The following is a 13,256-nucleotide window of genomic DNA, read 5'->3' as shown; positions in this document are numbered from 1 at the left end:
TGTAGCTATTACACAGTTGTAGTATGTGTCAGTACAGTTCTTTATCTCAGGGACTGCCTTCTTATCTATCAATATTTCATTTCAAAGGCTTTTTAATTTCAGCTCTGCATATCATTTAAATATTTAAATAAATTTAAAATTTGAAAAATGATATTTGGATTCAGAAAACCCTTGGGGAATTGGTCTCACTTCCCTCTTCAAAAACATCTGATGATTAAAATTAATGCAGGGAGATTGGTAACCTTAAGACAGCAAGATGGCCAGTTGTTAGCATTTTTATCTCTAACAAACAAATGGTTTATATTTAGAGCAAGAGCTTGAAAAGCTAGCCCCTGGCCTGAACAATAAAGGAATGCTGATGTGAGCAGTGCTTCATCATTGCTCGCACACTGAGGCATTTTTTATTTTTTTATTGTCTAGAGGAATTTGAAATTCAAGATCTTCCCTGTTCAATATGTCTTCCTTTCTCTCTACCACAGTTACTGGACCTGTGGTATTCATAAACACTGGTATTTTTCACTCATTTGTTAGACATCATGGAGGGGGCAGATTCCACCCCACTCTTCTCTCCCTGGTGATATTTATTATTCCAATGACACTGCAATATTAAATACTATCACATTAAAATTTTAATTTAAGGAAAATGACAGCTTAATTTGCTAACCAAAAGCATGCGATCAATAATTTTAAAAATTACAGTAATTATGTAATACTAGCATGATTTTACTGAGGAGCATAGCTGGATAGCAGCTTTGCTTCCACATCAGTGCAGATTTCATGTGCTTCAGTCACTGTATCAATGAGGTAAAACTTGATTTGCAGTTCCATGCCACCAAGGCTGACTTAGTCACCTTCATGCAATACATAAAATAGACCTTTATTAAAAATTCTATAACCCCTGCCCTGTGTTTATCCCTCCACTTCCACACAAAAACTCCCACTCCTGCATACTTTCCTCTGCTGTGCTCCCATCTGCCTTCTCAGTCAGAGCAGGTATTTGGAAGCCTTAAGGACTCTGCCCCCAGAAGCCACTGGCAGGACGTTATTGCTGTATGAACATATATTCTTGAGGTTCTCACTGATTTTAAGAAGAAATCAAAGTTTAAAGGCACATGGCATGCTCTGGTTCCAGTCACCATCTCGAATGCATATGGCAAAGACTTTGCCATATGGCCAGGTTAAAAACGTGAATCAGTTTTAATCACCTTCATCAAATTTTGAGGAGAAAAATCTCCATTTCACTCTCCATCACCAAGGATTTAATCCTGAGATTAAGAGGATGACTTCTCCCTCATTTTTTTTCTCTCTACGTGGTTCATAGGCAGAGTATTAATGCAAACCTGGCTTTTTTTGAGGCCAAGATGCTGGTCTAGTAATAGACCAGGAACAAACACATGGGCTCAACCACAGATAGGATGGGGCTGGCAGGACCAGGCACGCTCCTCAGCAGCAGGGGGACAAGGAGAGGTTTACACCATCTAGCAACTGCACCTGAGATCCAGATGCATCAACAACTTCTCCAAATGAAATGCTCTTTAGCCCTCTGTCAGTAGGACTGTGACAGTGATGGTGTAACACAACCGGGTGAAATGTGTGATGTAGGGAAAGCTGACAAAATTTCAGCTTTGTCACCACAAACAGCAGGACAAGCATTTAGAAATCAAAACAGTAGGTGGTACTCACTAAATTCAGAAATGGACCAAGAAAGACCACCACATTATCCCACTCCTGCTGCCAATCAGTCTCCACAGAGCCAGAGAAGCCTCCGAACACCAGACATTATTTTCCAGCAGTAATTCACACAAATGTTAATAGGGTATTTCAAGATAGCAACCCCAAAGGTAGACACTGACCTCTTGAGGCAGTTCCAGCTTGGAGCGGTCGGTTCCCTCCTTAGACTGCAGCCCCATCAGGTAGGGAACAGGAGCATCCAGAAAATGCAGGAGAGATGCAGGAAGGATGGGGACATACACATGCTGCCACTGAAACGGGAACAGCAGTGTTGTGATTCCCTCTGCCACTGTCATCAGACGCTGATAATCTAGACATAGGAGAGAGAAAGACAGATATTGAATTATCTCCCTGTGTCCTGCTCTTGGAATCTGTTTGGCAAGGACATCAGTGACAAAATAAGACAGAAACCCTGTTTATATGATAAGATGTTGTTTGGAAAATAAGACAGTACTTAAAAACTTTAAACATTATTTAATCCGTTAAAACTCATTCCTTCCATAAAAAAACTGCTGAGCATAGATATTCATACCTTATCTAGATCTACTCTGTCATTAAATTAATGTATTGAAGAGATACCAAAAGTTCTGTCTCTAGTATAGGATAATAGTACTCTAATTCCATAATAAGCATATATTTTTACATGAGAAGAAGAGGAGAAAGAAGTCAACCTCAAGCAAACATTGTGGTTTCTTGCTTGCTCCTGCCTGCCTGCTTCTGCTCCACTTGCTACTATTTCCAAAGCTGAGTGTACTTTCCAGAAGACTTGTCTTGGCCACATACCAACAGAAGTTTACAGTCCCTAAGTATATAAAAGCAATGCTTTTAAGTCAAATCCAAACAGAAGCCTAATATAAATTTAGTTCTCAAATATATTCTGTGTAGCTAGTATATTTATATTACATTACTTTCCCAAATTTGTATTTAATCCACTAGTTCATTGCTTTGCAATTATTTTGATTTTAGTAAGCTCATTGGGCATTATTTTTTAAATTAAAACTTGTTTTGGTCCAGCTGAGGTGGATGTTTCAGAATTTGGATAAGAGCAAATTATTTATCAAATATCTGGCTGGCATGATACAATGCCAAAAGCTATTCATTAATATAAATGAGGAGATGAGTTAAGAACAAAATTTTCAAATAAATAAATAAATCGCATACTGGTCTAAAAGAGATGGTAATCCTCACAGCTAATCTCAAACTGCAGCCAGTCTATCTAGAAATAGGTAAAGATCCCTGTGTTTGTAAGCTCCATGGCTGTGTCCAAACCCAAGCCTCACCAATGCCAGGTGAGTCTCACAAGCTCTGGCTTGAGCAACCAAAAGAATTTCCCTCTCACAGAGGCCAGACCCAGATCCTGGGTAACACAGGTTGTTGCCCATCTCTCCTCATCCCCTCTGCCTCACTCCAGGAAATGAAAGATACATGTATGAAACACACTGGTTCTGAGCCAGGTGAGAAGGCTTTTTCCTACAGCCCCATTGACTGCTTCTGCCTGGAGAGGAGTCCAACTTGACCCTTCCCATTTCCTGAACATCCCAGCCCGAGACCTTGGCAGACACCAACAACAGCAAAAGCACTGTCATCTGACATTGCTCAGCTATTAGGAGGTCACTGGGAAGATGTTCTTGAATAAATATGCAAATTACAACAACAAACTGCATAACTCATTCTCCTTCCTAGCACCTGTCTGTGGAAAACCAGCCACGATCTGCAGAAGGTCAGCTGGCAGGGAAAAACATTTTTCATCTTGTCTCACTAATAGCTATTCAGTCTTCAAAATTATTTTCATGCATACAAGTTAGTCTCAAGGTCACACCTCCAAAACACTCCCAGCTACACATCAGTTGCTTATGAATCCCTGCCCATGCTATGGTCTATAATTATACATGTGCATTCCCTGCCTTGTTGAGGAGCACTTACACAAACTCAAGTTATAATACTTACTGGAGAAGCTTACGAGTCTCATAACATTTCATAACTCTGAAAGCTTTAAAGATTAAAAAAAGAAATCAAATAGGGAAAGCAGCACGTCTTAGTATTTGAAACACCTTCAAAGTCTGTTCTGGTCTACACAGCCACATGAAGAAACAGGTCTTGGCAGAAAAGCTGCAAGGATCTTTTTGGATAAGGGCATTCAACTCTGGAAATGCATGCTGACTTTTATCTGGTGGTACTGATAATGTTTAACATGGTCAGTAGCACAAATTTTGTAATAAATTTAGAGAATTGATTGACAAAATGATTTCTCATTTTCTCAATGAGAAAAGCTGTTTAAAAAAACCCACAACACCTAGTGATGACTAAATTATTAGGCTGCTACCATTTAGCAATGCTTGTCGGTGATTAGCAGATAAAAAACCATTTATGTACCCAGCAGTTTTGACTGAAGAGAGGGAAGTTCCAGTTTTCTCCAGGAAAATAATATTCAAAAATCTATAAATATTTTTGTCGTTGTTGTTATCTGTTTAAAGAAGACAGAAACTCTAGTTACTTTTGATGTACATTCAAGCCTGTACAAGGTTAGACATCTATCACATAAAGTCTGAAATAATTTTTGATGGAGACATTCTTGTACCTATCATCATTTGAGGGAAGCCTACATGGTTACTGAGGACAACCTGGAAACAGGGGATTGAGGAAATGGCCTCAAGTTGTGCCTGGGAAGGTTTAGATTGGATATTAGGAAAAATATCTTCACTGAAAGGCTTGCTGAGCATTGCAACAGGCTGTCCAGGGAAGGGATTGAGTCACCATCCCTGGAGGCTAAAGACATGTAAATATGGCAATTAAAAACATGATTTAGTGGTGGGTTTGGCAGTGTTAGGTTTACAGCTGGGGTTGACAATCTTCAAGGTCTCTTCCAACCAAAATTATTCTATGACTTGTCATATTCAAAGCTCCATTTCTAATTTGTTCACAGATTGTTTTCCAAGAGAAACTGCTCAAGGAGGGTAACTCCAGGGCAAAGTAGTCCCTGGGGCTTCTACTGCAACCACTGCCTCCTAATAGCTGGCTTTTGTGCAGTGCTGCGTCTCACACAACCTTTTCACTAAGTGAAGGAGAGGGCAACAGAGTCAAGCTCTAAGACTCTGGATCCACGTCCCTTTTCTGGCACCATCTGCCAGGGGCCCTTGGTCAAGAATCTCAATTCCCTGTGCAGGACATGCAATGGCTGCAGGGGACCCTCTCCACTGCAGGCTGGCAGTTCTGCTGCTCGAGCACCATGTTCAGCCATGCTTTACCCAAGTCTGGTAACATCCATATGGCTCACAAGGTATAGTGCTTAAAATGCATACCCTGAGATACCCCTGTAGAATTACCAATCACTATTTTTTGCTGGAGATGGAAATGGTTTCAGCATTTGAACATCAATTCCCTATAAATGTTTTTCTGAAAGAGGACAAAACTTGACTATTTTTTGTCTTGATGTCGATTCTCCATAACACAATAACAGGACAATAATCAATAAGAAATATCTATCCCAAAGATCTTAAAGTTCAAACATAGGCAGTGAATGAAAAAGCAAAAACCAATCTTTTCATTCTACATACTGGGAAAAGAAGCACTGAGATGCTAAGCAATTCACACAGCTCAACATAAAAATATCTCAAAATCCCTCCCATGCTGCAGCAAGCAACCCCAAAATCCTTTGAGAAGACAAAAAGACATCAGTGTTATCTCTGCCCCAAAGGGCTTGGACTGCATTCAGGTTCTACCCCCAAAACAGATTCAAATCTTTGGCCATAATCAAACAGAAGAGAATCTCACCTGGGACCTTCTCAGCAAATTCCCAGTCCAAGGAATTTTGTGTATAAGGCATGTGTAAGAACACACATGCTCATTTTCCCCAGAAACAGTGTTCCTGCTGGGAACAGTGAACTGCTACTGCAGTTTCAACACTCCAAGCCTTTCCAAAGAAAGCACAACTTGGCCATTTTCCAACTTTTTGTTCCAGTAACCTACCAAAGGTAGGGCAGAAAGCCTAGTACAGAGCTGGAGTCACAGCCTGCATCCTCTAAATCCAGTCCAAGGCTTTAAAAATAGACAGGGCTTCTTTATTTTCCTTTTGAAGTCTCACTTTACATAAAATTTGAGAGCACTTGAAAGCATTTGAAAAGATGAGTTACCTGGACACCACTTCCTTTCCTCTACTGCTTTCAGAACACACATAAAGGATAACTACAGTTTGCAAAGCCACATATTTAAAAATGTATCCTGGAAGAAGATAAGTGGATGGTATTCTCAAAGAGTACCTTATCAATATGCACAAAACAATTGTCTTTAAACAAAATAAACCAAACCAACAACAGAGAGAAAAAAAATCAATGAATCTGAATGAATTCTTTAGAGGGAAACACCTGAACAGGCTTTCAAACGTTCTTGTGACCAGTAGTTTTTCCACATGCTACCTCTTCAGTTCAAGTATTACAAGCAATTGTTATGCAACTGCCTTTTTTTTCTTTTTTTTTTTTTTTTTTTTTTTGGTAACAAGATATGAAGTAGGTGAGCCAGGTATACTGGAAAAACTGGAAAATAAAATTAGTTTGCCTTGAGCTCTGAGTATGAGTCAAGAACAGCTCATAACCAGAGCTCTCTTGGGTCTGGGTACCTTCAGCTCTGAAATGTTTATATATAGCACACTGCAGATGAAAAATTAAATCTGAAATTCACATCAGAGACAAAAATTGTTTATGAAAGCAAAGGTTTTCAAATCAGACCTCAATAGCTCCACAGAAGCAGCACACACAAGTGCTGCAGACATCAAAGTGCCCTGGAAGCTTCTGCCTTTCACCTAGTTTGTATGCTGGCAGCTGTGACAACTGACAAGCCAGTCTTGGTGACTTTCAAGAGATGTTCAGATAGAACACACAAAAATGGTGTGGGAAATGTTTATTCACTACAGAAATCACCTTGCAGCAGTGCCGCATTCAGGGAACCTGGACAGGTGCCATGACATGGGGTTGTAACCAGCAGACTATCCTGAGGAAATGACCCCTGGCATCTCAATGCCCTTCCATGCCCAAAGGGAGGATGGATTTGCCAGTGAGTGACATAGCACATCAGCTATATGATAAAAGCAGAGTGGTTATTTATGCAAATATGAAAATACATATTTTCTTAAACAGAAAGGTCAAGACAAGCCTGCATCCTATTGCTTGAAGAATTAGCCTCTCAAACTGGGGGTCAGCTCTGCTCCAAGGGAAACATCCCAAGGCCAATATTCACTGAGGCCAATTCTTATCCTTTTTCCTTGTTGGCCAATGCTTAATACAAAAAGCTTCTGCTTCAATACATTTCCATTTATATAATTTAACCATGTCCCAGCCTGCCATGACTGGTTCAGCACAAATTAATTTATGATTAAGAGTCACCTCAAGAATTAGCTCCCATTACCAGCATGGTTAAGTCTCTGAGAGAAGGGCAAAAGTCTGTGACAAGGCTGACAAGATGCCAGCAGGCCACATGAAGGTGCTCCTGAAGATGCAGGGAGCCCTTGCACTCTCCCATGGCTGCTGAGGCAGAACAGGCTCCCCAGCCAGCAGCAAGATGATGAGGGGGACACAAGAGTCCAGCAGGGAACCACTTTGCTCAAGATCACTTTAGACTGCCAGGTTATTTATCTGGTATTTGCCATAACTGCAATGTAAAGGCTTAAATTAACTTTCTCCCCCTCATTCTGAAAAGCTCAAGATGTTTCATCATGAAAAAAAAAAATGAGATCCAAGAAAAAAAAAAAAGTGGAGAGAGATGCAGCGGTATGTATGTGTGCAGAGTGTTAAAAGCAGTAGCCCTGTCTCCCTTTACTAGGAACACAATCAGGAGTGGGGCTGTGGCACAGACCTGAACCAGCTCCTTCTCCTTTTTTGCAAATGCTTTAAAACCTTCACGTTTCAGGTCATACTGACTTTGGCTAACAAAATTGAGTGATTTCTAACTAAAAAATATTTTTGCCATTTACCTAAATAAAAAGGAAAGCTATATGTCATTCTCTGATTTTTCTACCCAATTAATTGTCTTTTTTCCAGGGAAACACACACTGCAGCCTCTGAGTGTAGTTCTACTGAGGCCCTAAACCCAGACCTCTTCCACAACACACACAGATTTTTGTCTCCATATAATATGTTCTTTGCAATAACTTCTCACTGATTTGGATGGATATTAGTGTGGAGCTCAACTATTCAAATAACGAGTGGAAGAGCAAAGGTTTTCTATGTAACTATTTGGTATAAAAATGCTTTAAAAGGTAAACACATTATGCATGTATTAGTTGTTAAAAATCTACCCCAAAACAGACTTCATAAGAAAGATCTTTCAGACACAAGGCTTTCTAGGCAATGACTTTATATATGCATAGTCGTTTGTATTATAATTTCTAAGATCAAAATTAAAATGCAAAGAATATTTCAATCTTGGAGGAGCAATTACTCAAGCACTTGGAAAAATAACTTGGAAAATGCTCAAAATTATAATGAGTAGAAACAGCCTAAGCTCTAAGAAGTTTATCTCTGTCTCATCCACATGTTCCCTCTCATGCTTAAATCCCTCGAAAGGCAGACATACAAAATGGATTGCTGAGTTTCCACAGAGCTCACAGTTTAATTCATCTCTCTCCAGCAGGAATCTCACACCAGTGGTGTTTTGTTACTTATCCTTTGGAAATTGTAGTAGCTATTGAAGAGTGGACATAAACAAGACCTTACATCTGCACAGTTGCACGGGAGAGCTGTGCTCTGAATAAAGGGCACTTAGAAGAGCACTGCAAAGACTCAAAGACTGCACCCTGAAGAATTGCAGGGAAAACATATCTAATCCCTCCCATTGGTTTTCAAAGCCCAAATGTTGAAAACTTGCCCTATTTAATCTTAAAAATATTCTCTATATGCAGAAGGATGTAATCTGAAGCTGCAGGAATTAATGTACAGTGAAAGTGATTTCTGGTACAGGTTTCCATACCACTTTTGCAGATCAAAGTTGGCACTTCCCACCAGCAGTGCTTGTGATTAACTCCCTGGAAGTCCACACAGTCTCCAGGAACAGTAAGGGCTGATCTTTTCAGTCTTGCCACTGAGCTGCAAGCACAAGTCTCTGTCAGTTTACCCAGTTATGCAGTCTAAAACGTATGGGAACAAAGCAGCTTAAAAAATGAGCTCATCCTTCTTTGCTGCCAGTCTCTTCAGCCCTTTGCTTGACCACCACAGCTGTAAAGTGAAGTTACAATCCACTACAATCCCTGCATTTTCCCATGTGGTGGGGTACCAAACACCCCTAAGACACCATCAACCGTGCAACTGGGTATCCAAAGATGACTGTAGCAGCTGTGGTACAAACAGCCACTCACTGGTCCTGCCCCCAAGGCAGAGCTGTGCCAGACACTCTCCTATCACGCTGGGAACACATCCAGGACAAGCTGGGTAAAGTCACCCAGTGGCCTCACCTCTTCATTGACTTAGATGCCTTTGTTCAGGCTGCTGGAAACATTATACCCAAGATACAGGGTGGTTAAAAATAAACTTTTTCATCCTGAACTCCTAGTTCCCTTGAGAAAAACCACTCCAGAAAAGCCAGCAGAGTCTCTGTGCAATCTTCCTGACAGCCTTTCACTGCTGTTACTACCAGCTACACTCATTGTATGATCGGGGTTGTGCAACAATTTCACTCCACTCCACTTTCCAAAAGAAACCTTTATTCTATAGAAGAAGAACTGAATTTTTGGCAAGCTTAAATGAAAAGATTCCTTCCAACAGGTCTAGGAGAACCACAAAAAAGTCAGCTTGCATTTCCCATACATGTTAACAGCAGCTTTCACTGAAATAATTTAGTGAACTGAAGTAGGTTTTGGCCCAGCTCTGATTTCTTGCGTATTACAGGATTATGTCAGTGAATTGTGATTTTGAGTAAATAATGCTGTCTTGCTTGAAATTGCAACCAGAGGATCTTTTACTAATCTCTTGTTGAGTTTGGGAAGGTTGAAGCAAGGCCAGGCCTCTGGAAACATAGTCCAGTGAGTTCACCCTCTTTAAAGTAGGAAGGCAAAGAAGGACAAATTTGCAGAATCTCTCTCCCATTTGTTATTTTGGAACAAGAGATATGTCAGATAAAGCCTTTTCATCCTTTGCCTTGAAAGAACTTGGGAGTTAAAAAAGTGTCTCTCCCAGATGGATCTCAAAGCTGAAGAGAGCAGATTTCAGCACCTTCTAGGCTGGTTATATCTCAAATTGCAAAATAGCTACTGTTTTCTTTTTCAGGAATTGCAAGAACTGACATTTAAAAGAAGCCTCAGTGCACAATTAGCTAAGCACTCAGCTATCAGGGTATGCTAAAACTGAGGCTTTGCATTTGCCCTCCACTCCACATTCCTCACCTCTGGGAAATAGCAGCACTACACTGCTATTTACATAATCACAGAATTTCCCTAATACAGCTATATACCTTCCCCCACGCACCATCAAATTGTGTCTATATTACACAGGCAAGTAAAAGTCATGTCAAGGACATCCCTAGATTCACAAATAGAAGAGAAGAGAGGGGAAGAAAATATTCTGAAATTTCAAGGGTGGAAAGGTTTACTGCTCACTATCTCACTTTTCTTAAAAAAACCCCCACAGAATAAAACCAAACAAACCAAGTAAACCTTTAAATTATAACCACTAATTGGAAGAACAACATTTATCTAACTTCTGGTGGACATAAAGGATGAGTCAAAATGACTTAGTAGATATTTTGTATCTGTCTCAATGACAATTACTAAAGTAACACATATAGAAGTTGCTTTTCCACATGCACAAAATATTACTAAAATGTAACCTGACAAGCACATTTTTCCTAATACTACTCTCTTTCAGTGAAAAATAAAAAAGAAAAAAAAAATTCTCAGTGAGTCCCTAAGCAGGGACCAAGGTGGGACTGATGAGCAGGGATGGGCGAGAGGTGTTTCAGTGGTGCTGCTGTTTAATAGTAAACCCCAGTGCAAAGTGGCAAAGGCAGCACAATTCCAGCTGAGGAAGAAAGGGGATAAGTGCACGCACATACAAAAGCAGGAAGGAGGAGAAAAGCAGCCTAATCAAAACTAACAGCAGGATTTTCTGCTCACACTTCAAACTAAGAGAAGATAAAACCTTTCATTTTCATTTCTTGAAAGCAAACCCCTGGAGTCCATGTGGAGAAGAGCTCAGTAAAGAACTATCAATCCTTTGAATTCAGTCATTTGCAGAAGAACTACCCTTTTTTTACCTCCCTGAACATTTTTCCCCATTCTCAGTCATTTAGCTATTAGCATTACCATTACACACTTCCTGACCTTTACTTTTATAGGACAAACCCAAGCAATCCCTTCTGGAGCCTGAAGGTTCATTATCCATACTCATTTTAGATGATTTCCAATCCTCTCTCCCTGCTCCATTTCAAGCTGTCTGCTGCCCAAACCACTTCTCTTGAAAAGCCAAAGGTATTCAACACCTTTTCCTCTTTTCACTACAAGGCATGTAGTGAAAAGGCATGTATACCTCCTGGCTCCAGGTTTTACTTTCTCCTCTGACGAAACCACTCCCCCCACCCCTGAAAATTTTTCCCTGATGCACATTTTCCTAATTTAGGGTCAGAATTACAGATGCAATTTGAGAACCCAAATTACATGGACAGGCTTCCAGTGAGACTTAGAGGAACACCCAAAAAGTCTGAACATCTCCTTGAAAATCAGCAGGAAAACTTGAACTTGACATGTTGGGCATCCGAATACCACCATGCCCAGACTCGCAGGAACCAACATGCTAGAAGAAACAGCAATAGGTGTGTAAAATCCCAAAGCATGCCCAGTACTAAGTCAAGATTCTCCAAACTTGCAGCAGTGTTGCACTATTACAGAAAGACACAACCATAAGAGAAAAGATTTCCAAAACCAGATTTTCCAAAGCTTGCTAGCACACTTCAACATGGAAATGAGTGGGCTCTGTGCATTTTGGCATGTTTGCCAGTGTTTGGCCAACTGCTACCTTAGTGTCCCAAAAAGAAGGACCAGCATCCTTGTCAGCAATGTTCCCAAATACCTCAAGCAGGATTAAAGAGGAATGACCTGCAGCTCCACACAGTTTCAATCCACCATTAAATCTTTAGCCTCCAAGTGCTAGAGAACTTTCAGTGTTTCAACAAGAATATATCCATCATATGGGAGGCAGGAAATTACACTAGACTTTGATATGCTGCTGAAATTTGAAAAGCAAAGAAGTAGCCAGAGTGTCTTCTGCAAGATGTATTACTTTCTGAGGGTATTTTTGAAGAAGATAGGATTCATTTCATGCTGTCTTGCATGATCAAGTGCAGTGTGAGGATAATAATTAAATGCATTCTATTGCTAGCTGCCGCAAGTGATAAAACAAAGCATAATTTAAAAAGCAGCACCTAGACTGCCCGGAGGAAACAATTATTTATTGCTTTCATTAGGATACACTCTTTCTCTCATTTTTTCAATGCATTCTCATGTCTCAAAAATCAACCTTAGCTCCATGTAACACGAAATTCTATGAGCTCCTGTGGCTGCAGCTGCCCAGGAACTGCCTGCTGGAAACAGACATTGCTGGATGAGTGCCTACCTTGTGAGTACAGAAGGATCTGCATCTCCAGAAGAACACAGGTGAAGACTTGGACCAGGTTCTCCAGGCCCAGCAACTCAAAGACCTCCCTCAGAGGGTAGTCAGAGAGCGGCAGCTCGCTGGGCCCAGGTCTCTGGCAGATGATGGGCTCATAAACCCCATAAAACTTGAGCGACCTCCCTGGGGGTGGCAGGGGCACCTCGTAGAGGATGTTGTGGATGTAGCTCTCCAGGGGCAGAGGTGGTGGCTGCTGGGAGGTCACTGCCTTGTAGAGCTGGATCAGGAACTTCTTGCAGGCTTGCATGAAGGGCAGAGGGGTAATGAGGCATATGCACTTGGAGACATAGAGCGTGTCCCGGCTGATGTCATAGGAGTTGTAGTGCTGGAGCTTGGTGAGGGACGTGGCATCACCCTCATCAATGCTGCTGGCCAGGGAGTCCATGCTGCAGGAGGAGGACGCACAGACACTGCTATATTGCTCTGCATTGTGCATCTGGTACAGTGTCTGCATGGCTGTGCAGATCTGCTTGCTGGTGACCTCCTCGTAGAAGGTGAGCACAAAGCCGTAGGTGCGGGAGCCATCCTCCCTGGTGATGATGAACGAGTGCAGCTGTGGGTCCCTGTTATCCGCCTGCGTCCTGAAGGACAGCCCCTTGGGCATACACAGCTAAGGAAGGAAAAAAGAAATAGACAGAGTTACATAAGACATGATTTTGTTTTGCTGTTTTTGCTGTACAGGCACATTCTTTGTATCTGCTGCATCACAACAAGTCATTTACCTTTTAGACATAAAAAGTATCCAAGAACAAACAGCCTGAAACTGATGCTACTTAAGAGGGAGACATGAATGAAGAAAGGAAAGCACCCTCCAAAGTGATCTATTAAGTCATTACAACTCATTTTCATTACTTGCTGAAACTGTTTTCACTACAGAAC

General features: G+C 41.0%; 1 protein-coding gene across 2 annotated transcripts in view; it reads right to left on the bottom strand.

The window, feature by feature from the left end:
* Positions 1–13,256, bottom strand: part of DENND5B (DENN domain containing 5B) — a gene marked incomplete at its 5' end in the record, with an annotated part of 112,210 nt that overhangs the window by 38,634 nt on the left and 60,320 nt on the right. For both annotated transcript variants that reach the window (XM_083858661.1, XM_083858662.1), the window contains 2 exons: positions 1,854–2,041; positions 12,321–12,987. In XM_083858661.1, the coding sequence (XP_083714787.1) occupies positions 1,854–2,041; positions 12,321–12,987 (855 nt within the window). The remainder of the gene's footprint in view (positions 1–1,853; positions 2,042–12,320; positions 12,988–13,256) is intronic.

The sequence above is a fragment of the Zosterops lateralis genome (assembly GCF_965231275.1).
Source record: "Zosterops lateralis genome assembly, chromosome: 4".
Classification (NCBI taxonomy): domain Eukaryota; kingdom Metazoa; phylum Chordata; class Aves; order Passeriformes; family Zosteropidae; genus Zosterops; species Zosterops lateralis.
This window is presented reverse-complemented; position numbering and strand designations above follow the sequence as displayed.